The 16,192-nt window shown below is 38.7% G+C and overlaps 1 protein-coding gene across 3 annotated transcripts in view; it reads left to right on the forward strand.

The window, feature by feature from the left end:
• Window positions 1-10,389: 10,389 nt before the first annotated feature.
• gak (cyclin G associated kinase) overlaps window positions 10,390-16,192 on the forward strand; it is a 34,432-nt gene continuing 28,629 nt past the window's right edge. For all 3 annotated transcript variants that reach the window (XM_066656350.1, XM_066656349.1, XM_066656351.1), the window contains exons 1-4: window positions 10,390-10,645; window positions 15,193-15,254; window positions 15,426-15,485; window positions 15,735-15,849. In XM_066656350.1, coding sequence (XP_066512447.1) covers window positions 10,504-10,645; window positions 15,193-15,254; window positions 15,426-15,485; window positions 15,735-15,849 — 379 coding nt within the window. In that variant the 5' untranslated portion in view covers window positions 10,390-10,503. The remainder of the gene's footprint in view (window positions 10,646-15,192; window positions 15,255-15,425; window positions 15,486-15,734; window positions 15,850-16,192) is intronic.

The following is a 16,192-nucleotide window of genomic DNA, read 5'->3' on the forward strand; positions in this document are numbered from 1 at the left end:
ACTAAAATGTATTGTGACGCTGAAGCTAAAACTAACACACACACACACACACACACATATATATATATATATGTACATCTACCACATATCGAGACTCATCTTCCACTTTATCAGCTCTATTTACTATAGAGGAGCACTTTGTAGTTCTGTAATCACAGACTGTAGTCCATCTTTTTCTCTGAAAAATTTCATTCTCAGCACTGCAGTGACATGGTGATGATGTCACCAGACACAGCAGTTTGGCTGGAGATTTCAAAGCCCTCAATGTCACTGTTGGACTGCGAATGGTCTAGCAACCGAAAGCATCATTGTACCAGTGCAACACACACTAACACACCACCGCCATGTCATTGTCACTGCAGCACTGAGAATGACCCATCACTCAAATCATACCTACCCTGTGGGGGTAATATGTGGGTCCTGACCATGGACAAACTAGGTGGATGATAAAGTATGTAGAGCAACAGATGGACTACTGTCTGTAACTGTATAACTACAACGCGATGTAATGTAGAAGTACCTAATGAAGTGGTCAGTGAGTACACTGAAGACTACTCACAGTTCAAGTATCACAGGAATATATAAATTCTTTATATATACTTTTTTAATTTAAATACTTACAAGAATGACAATTAAAGCACCTAAACTTACTAAACACTGAAACTTGTGATTTGTCCATACAATTCTAAATGATGTCTGTGGGGAAAAAAAACCTGCAGGACTTATGTTACTGAAATAAAAATACATATGACAAAGAAATACAGAAAAAAACTGAACTACGCTGGATGATATACTACAGTGTGCAAAATATTTAATCTTATTTTACATACATTAAACATGTTCAACTGTGAGAAACTATTGAAATATTGAATTTTATTATATAAAATATTGAATCTTATTTCATAAAACAGTAAACAGGTTCAACTGTGAGAAGATCCACAAGTAAATATCTGAAAAACAAATATAAAGTCTACTCACAGCGAGAACTGAATACTCGTTTCAGTGTAATTGGAAAAAAATCTTTCCGTCATTTCAATAGTTACCATGATCTACTGGTTAATCAATGGGAATATTTGGCAAAATCAAATAAATATTGCAGGTAATGGTGTAATGTTTTTGCCATCATCATGGTCGTACTAGCTTTGCACCCAATGATTCAGAGTAGGAGCTGGACCCACCATGACTCTGAACTGGATAAGCGGTTAGAGACCATGAATGAATGAATGGTCGTACTAGACAAGAAGTTCAAATGTTCTCACCTTTTTTTTACAGGACTTTCTTGGCAGTCCTCAATGGTCTCCAGGCATCTCTGGATCACTGCAGTCTGAGATCATGTTGGCCATTTTGCTCAGCACTGTAGTGACTTGCTTGTCTACATCAATGTGTTAGAGATCTTTCGTTTCCAAAAGCAGCTGTTGGTGTTCAGTATCCAATTTGTTAGTGTTACCATGTAACAAAATGTAAGACTGATTTCAGGGGAATTCCATCAAAATCTCTCTTGTAGAATGGGAGGAGATATGTGTTCTTCGGTATCCTCATCTTTGTCAACTGCTCTTGTAGAAACAGCATATCTGGTCGTACCTTCTTTACCTCCTCAGCCATTGTCTTGACAATTTTGGTTGTTTTTCTTCTCCATGCATACTTCAGTTGCAACAGCACCATTAACCTATATAAATTTACACAACCAACTTGAACTTACACAAGAGACAATAAGTGACGTGAATATAGCCATGTACTGAGTGAATGTAGTTTTGTACGTACAGCAGGTTTTCTCCCTGCTTTAAATGGTAATTGGACAACCTCAAATGTACACTGTCTGCCAGAACCTGGAATTAAAAACTTTGTTCTCATCCTGAGCATTTCGTCATCGCTGATCAGCAGGCATTTCTCCTTTTTGAACTTGTTCTTGAAGGACTCGTACAGGACATCCGAATGGAAAAACATGGAAAACACATATCATGAAGCAATTTGCACCATATATAAGTGATTAAATAAATATTGAATATATTAACTACTTATAAAGCCTGATCCAAAGTTCTCTCTTAGGCATGGGTATACAGTTCCACTTTAAATAATAAAGCAGACACAGAGGTCTGGATGTAAACTGCTGCCCCTTTTAAGGTGAAACGAAGCTGGAGAATAAAAAAAACGAAGGTGGCTTCTTTTTCTCTCTTTCCATCTTAAACACTGTAGCTGTTGTGTTGGTTCATCTACTTATGTCTATGTTTCTGCTGGTGGATTTAATTTCAAGTGCTACGGCACATTTTCTTATCATCACTCACTTCACCTTAAAATCTCCTGTTGAGCTTCTGTTTATGTGTGATGTATCCGATATGCTCTCTCCTGATTGACTGGATGCTGTCCAGTGGCAGCAATCTTTTGAGAGCTCCTGAACACACCCCAACCCATCATGCACTGCGCTCACAATTGTGTGATTACCGATTATAATTACCAATATGTTTGGGGGCACACATGCACGCAAACTCACTGAGCGCACAAAGCTACAGCATCAACATATCTTAGCCTATGCACAGATGAGTACAAACTGAAAAAATATCATAAATGTAGTTCTTTAACATGAAAAAGAAGGCATATACTGACAATTATTTCAATATTTCTTAGTATTCTGCCATCTGTGTGGCATATTGCTACACTGTAAAACAATTTGTTAAGCAATAAATCATAACATATTTTTGTCATTTACCTTATCAAATTAAATTTTGTGATTTCAACTGGATTTTATGAGTTTTCAGGGTTCAAACACAACAACATCAATGACCCCAAGGCAAAATAAAACTAATATAAAGTAGAAATTATTAAACTAGTTTTACAGACTTCAAGTTGAATGCCATAAAACACACAAGACCATACAACCAGGCAGAGTCAAAACAATGGCCAGCCAAAGAAGTGAGCCCAAAGATGGCTGCCTTTCTGACTTCCTGGTGCAGCTTCAAACCTTTAAGCCCCACCCTTTTAGGAGATGTAAGCTGTTGTGGCTGGTTGGGATTGGTTGGAACTGGGAGAGTTGCCAGGTCAATGAAGAGTGACAGTCCAGTCTACCTATGTGAATAAGAGAAAGAGAGAAAAAGAAAAAAAAACAGGAAAGAAAACAAGATACCAAACACATGCACAAAATTGTTACATGTAACACGCCCACCCCAAAAAACAAACATATGTAATATGTTTGTAATAGGATGGAGGACATTATTACCTGCATGTATACTAACAAAGATTACTTACAGATCATATACGAGATAGGCAATGTGCTAGAACCAACATAAACTTAAAAATGTTGTCTCTTTCTCAAAGGTAGAATAATTTAGTTGATGTTTGTTAAACTTGCAAGAGAAGTAACATACAGGATGATCTATGCCTGATTCATCCTCCTGTAACAGTACAGCTCCAGCTCCCACAGCACTAACATTCACATCTAGTTTAATGAGCATATTCACACTTTGCTAAATTGAGTGTCAAGGAAGCACGCTGTAGGCGATCAAACACAGATGAGTGGGCCAGTCCAAAGTATAAATGATAAGACACTGGCACATCTAATAGCACAGTGTTCACTTTCCTTAGAAATGTAGCTGGTGCGTTTTAAGACCAAATGGCATCACTGTGTACTGTACAAAAGCATTTGGTGTTACAAATGTAGAGATGTCTGAAGCACGAGCAGTCAGAGGAACTTGCCAATATCCCTTTAGTAAATCCAGTTTACTAACAAATTTAGCAGAACCCACATTATCAATACAGACATCTATCCGGGGTAAGAATCAGAGATAGTAACGGAATTTACACGCCTATAATTTGTGCATCATCGGTATAACCAATCAGGCTTAGGAACGAGGAGACAAGGAGAACTCCAAGGACTACAACTTGGTTTTGCCAAACCATGCTCTAACAAATAGTCAACCTACTTCTTCATGGCAGCTCTCTTCACAGAATTAAGATGATAAGCATGTTGCTTAGTTGGTGTGGTGGTAGAAACCTGGATACCAGAATGACAGAAATTCTAGTGTGATTGCGAAATGCGATAGAGTCAGAGTTGGTCTTAAGATGGCCAAGATCATCGCGTTGGCAGAAATCAGATTGATTAACTACTAATAGAACTTTAAGGTATCACCAGCTAAATGTCATTAAGCTACAGTGTAACAATAATAGTGACATTAATCTGGGGCCACCATGATAGTGCATCAGACTGGATGCATTGGACAGAGTGTTGCTAAGTCCAATTTCTACTTCAGTGTAATTGATGGTGGTTGGGTAATGGTGAGGGGTCTGAGGCTGGCAACAATAAGTGGAAAGTGGATTAGTAGCATCCTTGAAGTCAAGTACTACAGAGGGGCAGCATTAATAAAGTGAGATGTCCTTCGTTGGAAGGTGTGCCCTGGTGGCGCCTTTCCAATGGCATAGAGGGAATTGAGAATTGAATGGTGATCTAGAGGGATGACAGATGAGGCCAGTTAAGAAGCCCAAAAAGGGTCAGTACTGCAGGAATGGCGAGATAGAGAGAAGGCAGTTTGTCACATGGGAGAAAACTCTGAAAGAGACAAAATCCAAAGGTGCTGAGGAGGCTCAATCAAGGGGGAAAGTTAGAAAGTTGACGAAAAATTAACGAAGATGCCTAGATGGTGATGAAAAACAGGTGCCAGAGAAGAGGCAGCATGTAAGAAGGTGAATTTAATTTGAGGTAGCGTCAAGTGCAGGTCCAAGGTAACACCCGAGGAGAGAACATAAGCTGGGGCTAGGAGCAGCACAGTTGCGAAGATAAGAGGACAGGTTGAAGGCCCACAGCTGCTGAAAGAATCAGTGTGAACAGTACCATAAGAGGCAGGGTGAGGTGCAGTCACTAGCAGAGGGACGAAGGTCCTTGGTGGCACAAGCTGGAAAGTTAGAAGTTGAGAGCAACGTAGCTGCCAAGAGGAGAGAATAGGATGAAGGTCCATGGCAGTACCTGATACGGAGTGAGGGCTGAAAAAGATAGTTTCAGCATAATTGGAAAAGAGAGAGGCAGGCAGAGGCGATTGCTCTAAGACTGCAAGGGAAGCACAGCTTCCCCTAAAATGTTAAAAAATAAGTGACCAAATACATACTGTTGTGTGTACATGTCATTGAATAAATATGCACTACAACGCAATCAACTTTTGTTCATAATCAACTTCTTATCACTGGTAAAGACGCGGCTTTCCTCTTAATCATTGCTGAGCGTCCACAGAGTTCAATAGCGAAGCAGCGAAGTGAAGCGAAACGAGACGAGTGATTGGATAAATGCTGGGCTTTGTCCCACCCATCGGACGCTCAGCGTCTCTGGGGGTCTATGGGGTTGGCCTCGGCTGGCCGGGACGCTCATCTTCTACATGATGATTAGATGATCTGTCTGAGGCTGAATCCCTTTTTGATTGACAGCGAAATTAGTGAATCAGCAGCCCTTTGGTGTAAATATCCGTGGACGCATTACATTTTTTTAAATTTTCTGTTCTGAGTTGAACCAGAGACTTTCTTAATCCTCTAAGCGGCATTTTCTTTGTTAAGAACGACTAGCGACAAATCAAGCTTCTATTTCTGGTGGTTTTTTTTGTAGCTGCTTGTGTTTGGAGACTGACTTCTATCACTCTTTCTGACTTCTATCTCAGTTTCTGTCCAGCGGGTGCTGCTGAGTCCCTCCACCGTCACAAAGCACTCACAGACGGACACACTTCACATGGGCCAAGGCCGTTTAAGCAGCCTAGCTCTGCTGGCCATTGAGAGGACACTAGTCAAGTCCCTGGAAAAGACGCCTTGTTGGTACGACAGGGTCACAGATCATTTTGTTGAAAAGGAACGGAGGGTAGAATTTACGTATAAATAAACCGACACATTTTATGATGTAGGCCGAAACTGAGCTTCTCCTCCTTGAAAAACCAGCATACGCCACTTGAGGCAGGGTATGGCACGACCACAAATTGAAGAATTTGGGATGAGCGTCCACAAAGTACACAAGCTGCTGATGTAGAAGCTGGAAGAATGAGACGAAAACAGGAGGCTTGGTGGGTTTGATAATGGCTGAACACGGCTCCAAATATGGGGATCAGCAGGAATGACCCAGTGCGGAGGAGCGAGCTGACGTAGTGAAGCAGTTGAGTCAAGATCCGTCTCCTGAACTAAATGAAGCAAGTTTGTCCGACGTGGAAATGATGTGAATTTGCAGGGTATATATAGGGCTGAGAGGAGGAGTTTGGGCGTGGTCCTACTTACATAACTTCAATTATGAGTTTACAGCCTTAAACTCAAGTTTTGAAAAATGACTATATTTCATCCATAATTTTGAATGTTAACGTTTTTAAATCTTTTAAGCTGGTGTTTATTAAGGTTAGTGTTAAAAATAGTAAAACCTTCAAAATTACATCACTAAAATTAGGCTATTTTTATTAATGCAATTTACTAAAATTAGATTAATTTTATTAGTTTTTGTCGACTAAAACTATCAAAAATTTAATGGTTATGTCACGCCTTGGTCCTGTCCTGGTTAGTCTCTATAGCTTTCTCTGTCTGTTTAGTTCCCTCTGTCTAGGTTAGTCTGTTTAGCTCTCCCTTTCCAGGTTTGTCTGTATCTGTCTCCCAGTCTAGCTCTCTCTATATAGATCCTCTGTCCAAATCTTTCTTTGTCTAAGTATCCTGTCTTTGTTTTGTTATCTTTTGTGTAAATAAAATTTATCCTGTTATAGTGTGTGCTAAGTCCCGTTAGGTTAATTCACATTTTAGTCAAAAGACTTGAGCTAAATCAAAACCAGCTGCCAAAATTAACTAGAAAAGTTTCCAAAATGCAAATGCAAAATAATACTAACAATAATAATAATGAATAAAACAACTAATTCATATATTGTCTAGAATGAATTGGTTCATTTTCTTAGACTCATTACATTTTATGTAATTATTATCCATCCATCCATTATCTGTAACCGCTTATCCAATTTAGGGTCGCGGGGGGTCCAGAGCCTACCTGGAATCATTGGGCGCAAGGCGGGAATACACCCTGGAGGGGACGCCAGTCCTTCACAGGGCAACACAGACACACACACATTCACTCACACCTATGGACACTTTCGAGTCGCCAATCCACCTGCAACGTGTGTTTTTGGACTGTGGGAGGAAACCGGAGCACCCGGAGGAAACCCACGCGGACACGGGGAGAACACACCAACTCCTCACAGACAGTTACCCGGAGCGGGAATCGAACCCACAACCTCCAGGCCCCTGGAGCTGTGTGACTGCGACACTACCTGCTGCGCCACCGTGCCGCCCCGTAATTATTATTATTATTATTATTATTATTGCAGCTGGCCTGTGAAGGACTGGCACCCCCTCCAGGGTGTATTCCTGCCTTGTGCCCAATGATTCCAGGTAGGTAGGTTCTGGACCCACCGTGACCCTGAATTGGATGAGTGGTTACAGATGAATGAATGAATTATTGCAGCCCATAGCAGTATAAACCAATACATTCTGGACAACATACATAAAGAAGTAAAATAAATTCATGACAACACAAAAACATATACTTGACCCTTGATGCCAGCATACTGTAGCGTAATAGAAATAATACAAACAAAGAACCCTTTCCTGAGCTGCAAAGAACCATTTAGGTATTCAGAGAGTTCTTTGGGTGTTCATGATTCTATATAGAACCCTTGATGAACCCTTTTTTTAAGAGTGTACAAATAGTGTGTTTAAACAATATTATAGAACATTATATACATCCACAGTGTCTGATGGAACAAACCAGAAACAGAGTGAACTCTTGTTCTCTAAACTCAAGTCTACCCAGGTCACCTCAGGAACATGAGGAGTGGTTAGAAGCACCAATTACAGAGCTGGAAATCATAAAGGCAATCTCAGTGATGAAGGCAGTGAAATACCCTGGTTATGATGGTATCCCAACAGAATACCAGTCACCCAGAGCAGGATTTGAACCCACAACCTTCAGGTCCCTGGAGCTGTGTGATTGCGGCACTACCTGCTGCACCACCGTACCGCCCCCTTCCAGCATTATACATCAAAATAAGACAAGGTTTTATGAAAAATCATTCTTCCTCTGATAACATTAGGAAACTATTGCACTTGATGTGGCTGAGCAAGTCAAAGGATGAGCCAGTAGCTGCCATCTCCTTAAATACGTAGAAGGCGTTTGATAAAGTTGAATGGAGCTTTCTCTTCTCTGCTTTATTATTTTTGGATTAGGACCTCTTTTTATTGAATGGATTAAGGTACTGTATTAGGAACCATTTTTGGTGTATCACGCTGGACCTGTCAAGTTTGTTCACTCAACCCCTTGTTCATTATTTTCATAGAAACTTTGGCAGTGGGCATTAGGATAAATAAGCACATGAAAGGGATAATATGGGGACAACAAGAACATAAAGTGCTTCTCTATGTGGATTATATTTTAGCACTTATCACCCATCCACTTACATCTTTATCACATCTGATGGACACTATACAGTCCTATTTAAAAATGTCAGGCTACACAATAAACTGGACTAAGTCTGAAGCCATGATATTATCTTTGTCATTCACATATGGTAGAAATTTTTAAATTCAAGTGGACCCCTAAAGGCACGAAAAATCTGGGGATTAGACTCTGGTGTTTGGAAGAATTCATTTTTTTAAATTTTGTTTTAAAAAGTGGCAGAAAATCAAATGAACCTTATGGGGCAAGATTAATATAATTAAAATAATTATAGTTCACAGTTCAACTAAGTATTTATGATGTTGCCCATTACAATTCCAATATTCATTCATTCATTATCTGTAAGCGCTTATCCAATTCAGGGTCGCGGTGGGTCCAGAGCCTACCTGGAATCATTGGGCGCAAGGCGGGCATACACCCTGGAGGGGGCGCCAGTCCTTCACAGGGCAACACAGACACACACACACTCACTTCCACACACACACTGTTGAGTTGCCAATCCATCTGACAACGTGTGTTTTTGGACTGTGGGAGGAAACCGGAGGAAACCCACGCGGACACGGGGAGAACACACCAACTCCTCACAGACGGTCACCCGAAGCGGGACACGAACCCACAACCTCCAGGCCCCTGGAGCTGTGTGACTGCGACACTACCTGCTGCGCCACCGTGCCGCCCACAATTCCAATATATTATTTTAAAAGATAAGAAATAAAAGAATAAAACTAGAAATATTGTAGGCCCCTAGAGAAAAGTGTGGTCTAGGACTTTCAGATTTGAAGCTTTACTGCCTGTCATTTGAAATGGCTAAATTAATCAAACATTGGGAGGAATCTGAGAATGGGCAAGAATGGTTAACCATTGAAACTGATATTTGTTTACCGTTTGACCCGAAACATAGATTATCTCAAAAGATTGATACAACAAACCCAGTTTTTATTCATTCCTGTGAGGTGTGGTCAAAGGTACATAAACTGTTAAAGCTTTCACATCAGGTACAGAAATATGTGTGGCTCTGGAATAACCCTGCTATATGTATTGGTAAACCACCTGTGTTTTGGGGGCAGTTTATGTCCTACAAGGATTTAACTCATACATTTGAATGGGAAGGTAGAGCAAACTTTTGGAAGTATTTACAGATGAGACATTGTGTGACCTCCAAATTTAAAGATACTGTAGGAAATGAGATTTAGACTATATTAAGATGCCATGTGAATCATCAAACATCAAACTTTTATGGCAGAGGGACTTGAGGATAGTGTACACCAAAGAGAAATGGATAGATGTCCTATCAGAGAGTGGTAAATATGTGAAGGAGGCCAGAAATAAATTTATACAGTATAAGGTTATACATAGACATTATCATACTCCTACCAAACTACATAGAATGAAATTAATGACAGTGTTGGAGCATGTGTTGGAAATGTAAAAAAGAGGTGGGGACATATTTACATGTTTTTTGGGGATATTCTCTGGTTGCACCTTTTTGGAGTAACATCTTGGAGGTTTTGAGCACCTGGTATGGCTTAGAGGTCCCTCAGAGTCCAGAACTGTGTTTATTGGGAGACAGATCTCAAATGCTGGACATCTCAAAAGGATTCTTTTCAGTTGTTTTGGTTAGTCTCGTGACAGCATCCAGGATCATCTTAAGACATTGGAAGACTACAAAGTGTCCTGAGATAAATTCATTCATTCATTCATGAATTTGAAAGTGCTAGGTCCTGGCTACTAATGCTATGTAAGGACTTGCAGCTTGGAAGTAACTTCTAGACATGTCATTCTGAAAACCAAGACGAGTTATATGAGTTTAATGTACCCCTGGAGGGAGACCGAAAGTTACATACCTACCTGAAGTGAAGTGGGAGAGAGTGACATCAGGGCCCACGTCACGCCGTTGCGTCATCGCTTCGCGGAAATACGGGGAAGATTTAGGTTTTGCTCCTTCAGTGTGTTAGCGGTGGGATTTAGAAAATGAGAGTAGTCTGAGAGAAGGCGAAATCGACAGACGCATTTGCGCCGGGCTAGGTGGAGTTTATTTTGTGCTTAGTTTAATTTAATTTGAGATGTCGCTGCTCCAGTCAGCGCTGGATTTCCTGTCGGCGGCGGGCGCCTCGGGAGCCGCGAGCCGAGACCAGAGCGACTTCGTTGGACAGACCGTGGAGCTTGGAGACACCAAGCTCCGGATCACCCGTGTCATCGCTGAGGGTAATTTTAAAGACTATCCTTTAAGAAAGGAAAAGTGCGTTCCACCTTAAACGATGCCGCAGTTAACGTTTCCTTCTGGTAAAACATAGCTAATTGTCCCGATCCACCTTAAATAAGGAGGCAGTTATGGTTACATTCTGATTTAAGTTGACTTGTTTGGATATTCAATACAACCTTAAATGGTTCAGCAGTTAACATTACTCCAACATTACGTTCTGGCTCAATATAGCTTATTATTTTCTGATCAACCTTTAAATATTGACATTCTTGTTAAAACCATAAATGGTGGACGCTGGCTCATTTTTTACCGGCTACACGTATTTTCTTCCACCTTAGGTGGTTGATTTTTAAATTCTCTCTAATATTGGCGTCTTGGTTCGCAAGATTGTTAAGTGGAAGTTCATTCCACCTTAAATGATGCAGCAGTGCCGCTCCGGCTGAAGATGACTCCGTATTAGAAGTTGTCGCTCCACCTTAAATTATACCGCAGGTATATTCTGGGTTAAATTGGCACCTTAAATGATGCGCTATTTAAACTCCGTAGCATGTTTATCCTAGCAGTATTTTACAATTGGTACATTACTTTTACAAATATAAACAAATCTATTAAACAAAACAAAGTGTCGGAGACTCTCTGGCTTCGTCTGTGGTTGACAGCTTCTAGGCTTAGCCTCAGCTCATTGCTAATGCTAATTTATATATATGGCGGTTAATTTGTAATTCTCTTAAATATTCTTAAGTACAGAAGTACAGTCCGTGAAAACTCTCGTCTGTGCGTATGTATATCGTCTGTATAAAAGTTGTCTAAGAAACACATATTTTACTTCCTACACCGCTAGCATGCTAGCACACCGTGTTCAAGAGAAGTACCCGGTGATTTTAATGATAAAAGTACAAAATAACATCAGAACTTATAAATTCATTTAAAGTTGTCACCGTATTTAGGGTTATTAGTCTTTATTATTTTACAGTGTTATAAAGTGAAATCATGTTAATTCTGGAATTTCACCCTTATCTTTTTTTCCCCAGTCCTAATCTTAAAATTACCCAAACTATTTTCATAAACACTCTTTTTTAACCTTGTTCCACTAGCTCTGAACTGTATTACTTTTGTTGGTATATTATAACTAAACGTCAGTTGTTCATTTAAAGAGCCCATATTTTGGAAAACTTGATTTACATTTTTTTTTTAAAGTTTGAATGGTGAAGGCATTATTAAAGATTCCAAGCCATTTCAGTTCCTAATTCCTAATGTTCATATGGACATTATACTGCAAACACTTTTTTTTGAATTCCTTGTTTTTGTGATTTTCCTTAAAACAGTATGTTTAAATACAGCGATCATAGTGAAGTTATAAGGAGTGTTTGGCACTGACTGCATTTTTAATAATAGTGTGGCCAGTCTTTATACCAGAAATAAATTCCCTTTATTCATAAGAATCCTGCCATAGAACTGTCACAGTTTCAAGGTCAGATTTGTTTTCCAGATGAGCCTGATTGTGATTTGTTCCAGTCTGTGAAGCATCTCACAAATAGTTTTTGCTAAATTTGCTCCTTTGGTTTCTTAGTAATTCCAGTTGGTTATTAAAATAAACATTTGCTCAGGATCAATGGAATGTTCAGAATTTGTATCTCAGCTTGTTACACTTAGTTAGTTACACTTTGCTGCGCTCTGAAGAGTGTCCCACTGTACTTATAAATGTTTGGTAAAGAAAATTATTTACATCAAGTTATAATATTTAGCACATATATTGATGCAGCATTATATTATAAATAGCCTTCAGTTATTTGTGTTAATACATTGATGGCTTTATTCAAATGTATAGATTTGTTTAGAAAAAGAGACTGTATTTTGATATCTATTGCATAGTGCAGTGCCTCCTAAACATCCAGCCAGTCATATTGCAGGTACGAATGGTAGTTTAGTCCATTTTGTGAGAGTGTCACCTGAAACATGAAACTTTAAATGGCTCTTTTCATTCTTTCTCCCTTTCTTTCCCTTATTGCCATGGAAACAGCCCTTTGAGCCACTGAACACACCTGATTGTTTCCCTCTCGTTTCCCTTTTCTCTCATTACTATTCAATAACTTTCTAACTCTCTGTCGATCTCACTTTCTCTGGTCAGCAGGTTTCAGGCTTCTTGTAAAACTCAGTCTGTTTTGAACATTTACTGAATTTAAAGAGTCATATATGTGTAACACATTTATTACCCTGTATTATAATATATTTCCAAAATGCACTTGGAAATTCAATAGAAAATTGATTAAATTGATCTTTTTTTTCAATGCTGTCCTCCCTTTTTTGTTGTTGCTGGTTCTTTTAATTTCTTCACACTGTATGTTTGTGCTTTATTTTTAAAACCATACTACCGCGCATGTTTTCATGGGATTCTGCCACATGGAAGCAACATGGAAGAGAACCTAAACTCAGAGACAAACCAAGCATTTCAAGCACCTTGTACCAAAGAAAAATGCAGTGTCTGTTGTTTGGATGTGTTGTCATTTTAGTGAAGATGACAATGAACATAAAGAAGTCCAGTGTAAACACTGACAAAAAAAGTTAATACCACTAATCTGTTTTAAGACTTGAGGCACAATCACATCACCAAATATGAGCAGTGCATGGCTCAAAATAAAAAAGGACTGACAACCTCCCAGCTACATTAGAAAAAAAATAGCCCAACTTTAATACTAGAACTTATTTATAGTACAAGCCTTGTCAGTGAATTATGAGTGCAAAAAAGTAAAACAGAATAATTTATTAATATACAATTTCCCTTAATTATGACGGTGTTAAGACTTTAATAGTGTTGGATATAATTCAATTTGCATTTCTAGCTATTTGATAATTGTCATCTGTCAAAACTAAAACATGACTGTTCAGTCTAAGGATTTCTTTTGATCCTTGATGCTGCTTTTTCAAATTCATCACAAAATTAATATCTCTTTATACAGAGACTTTTGCAAAGTAAGAGAAAATATTGCAGTCGGTTTCAATCCATGACACGCTGAAGAGGAATAACCATGATATTATGATTATTCACAGTTCCTCATGTGCCCACTCTGCTCTACTTGTCTGTTTACCAGCTCGTTGATAATACATGCTGTTTGCAAACACAATTTTCTTTTTTTAAATATTGGATTGCATTTGAATGGAATTAACTACTGCTAGGTCTTCTTGCTGCAGGCTTGGTCCTGGTGTTCTCCACGTTTTAGAACTAACCTCAAATGTATTGTGATTATAACAGTTCCCTTATTACTGTTTATTGCTGGGTTTTAAGGTAAAAAATATTTTTTTCTTAACCATAAAAAGACATGGTTCTGTTTTTTTACCATAGCAGAGATAAAGAAATAGATAGAGTCAGGAGAGAGTCATGGATTATCTTATGCTTACGGTGGGTTTAGATCATAGTGAATGTGCCTTGAGTCGCCCTGACCACAGCCACAGAAAACAAAACAGACAGAACATTTACCTGTTTTAATTTTCTTGCAAAATTCCTTTTCTGTTTTCAAATCAGAAAGCAGATAACTAGTCCACCTCACAATGACTCTCAGAAGATTTAGCTTTGCACACCAACTGATGTCATCACGGTTCAAGATCTGCTCAGACAGACCCCACTCCCCTTGCTGTTATGGAAGCACCATCGTTATTGCTTAGTTATGTTTGTGGCAGGGAAATACTAGACAGGCTTCGGTTAGATTGACACTCCTCTAATGTCTCTCTACTAATCACATTGTGGGGTCAGGACTAAATGTGCATTGTGATCTAATTTTAATGTAAACTTGGAATGACATACAAGTTTGGGCAAAACACCTTACTTTTTTAATTTAATTCCCACTCAATAAGACTTAGTATAACTCTCTACGGTTTAATCTCATTAGGTTAGCTTGAGAAGCGGGTACAATAAGGTTAATCGTGTGGAGATTCGTAGCCTTTTTTTTTCTTTCTTTCTATCAGCATGTGATATCAAACAGTGAAGACAAAACATCTCTATGTGTTCTTGTCTTATAACAGTCCCCATTGCAATTCTATTCTGCTTGTTTATTTGACAGTTTACTACTTAGACATGGAGCAGCAATGTCACAATTTTTCAATATTTTTCAAATACTGGCAAGTGTGTGTGTCTCCCCCCCCCCTTTCTTTTTTTCTCTCAATACTGCAGTATTCTGTTTTACTGTCATATTGCCCAACTCATGCCTCTTCCTTTTTTCCTCAGTAAGAGCTTTAATTTATTGTATCCGCAATACCAGTAAGGAAAGACAACTGTGTGTTTGTTCAGATCTTTTTTATTTTTGTTTTTGAATATCATTTTCTAACAAGTGATACAATACATTGTACATTTTAATGAATAAATGACATTAACATATGTTTATCACATGCAGTGAATATTAGAAGATATTTATACCAGCTATTCTGCTGGTGAATAATTAGGGACAACTTTTCTTTGTACAAATTTATAATACTCAATAAGTGTTTCCTTATACTTTTCAATGTTGTAGCACTGTTGCCACTTTTGTTTAATTAAGTATTTTCTCCCTGTGTGCAGGTGGGTATGCGTTTGTATACGAAGCCCAGGATCTTGGCAGCGGTAAAGAATACGCTTTGAAGGTATGATTGCCACACAGGAAATGGGTTCAGGTTCATGGTGAACATTATCTAACCAAACTGGCTTTCTCCAGTGTCTTTAATGTGGCCCATCTACACAGTGGCTGTTTGTAGAGATGCACAAAAACTAATTATTATAGACTACTCTTTGAATTGTTTGTGTTTTGTTTACAGAGACTTCTTTCTAATGAAGAGGAGAAGAACAAGGCCATTATCCAAGAAGTCTGCTTTATGGTAAATTTGCAAATATACTCAATAAATGCAAATAAATACAATTGGGTGATAAGAGATTGCTTGCTTTGTGTGTGTGGGTTTTGTATCTCAAATTAAGATGAGTTTTATATAAAAAAATAAATAAAAAGCTGCTTGGTTGTAGTCAGTATACTGGTGGCTAAAATGTGTTTTGTGCCTGTTTACATGTACAAAATGTATCTGGTTTATTTCAATTGTCTAAACTCAGGTGCTTTTGTTGTAACACTCTAGAAAAAGCTGTCTGGTCATCCCAATGTGGTTCAGTTCTGCTCAGCTGCTTCAATCAGTAAAGAGGAGTCAGACACAGGCCAGGCAGAGTTCCTCATCCTCACGGAGTTATGTAAAGGTATACACACACATACAGTTATTATCCAAATTAAAACAGCTACCCGTAAGCAGTGTAAGAGTAGGGGGAAAAAATCTTCTTGGATGCATGTTGATATCTTTTCTGAAACAAATTACCAAATATTATAGTCAAATTTAATTTAGTAAAGCTCTGTGTTTCCAGTAAAGTAAACGCACAGTCTGAGACAAAAGCTAATAGTCTGGAGTTTCTCCAGCAGGGGCGCTGTTACCATGCAGGGCGTTTCTTTGTGTGTGATTTGAAGAGAAGGAACAGCCACAAATTCGTGTTTGTTAAACTGAGAGGTAAAATGGTTTAAAAATGTTATTTAGTATATTAATAGTTA

This window comes from Hoplias malabaricus, chromosome Y, assembly GCF_029633855.1.
Source record: "Hoplias malabaricus isolate fHopMal1 chromosome Y, fHopMal1.hap1, whole genome shotgun sequence".
Taxonomy (NCBI): Eukaryota; Metazoa; Chordata; class Actinopteri; order Characiformes; family Erythrinidae; genus Hoplias; species Hoplias malabaricus.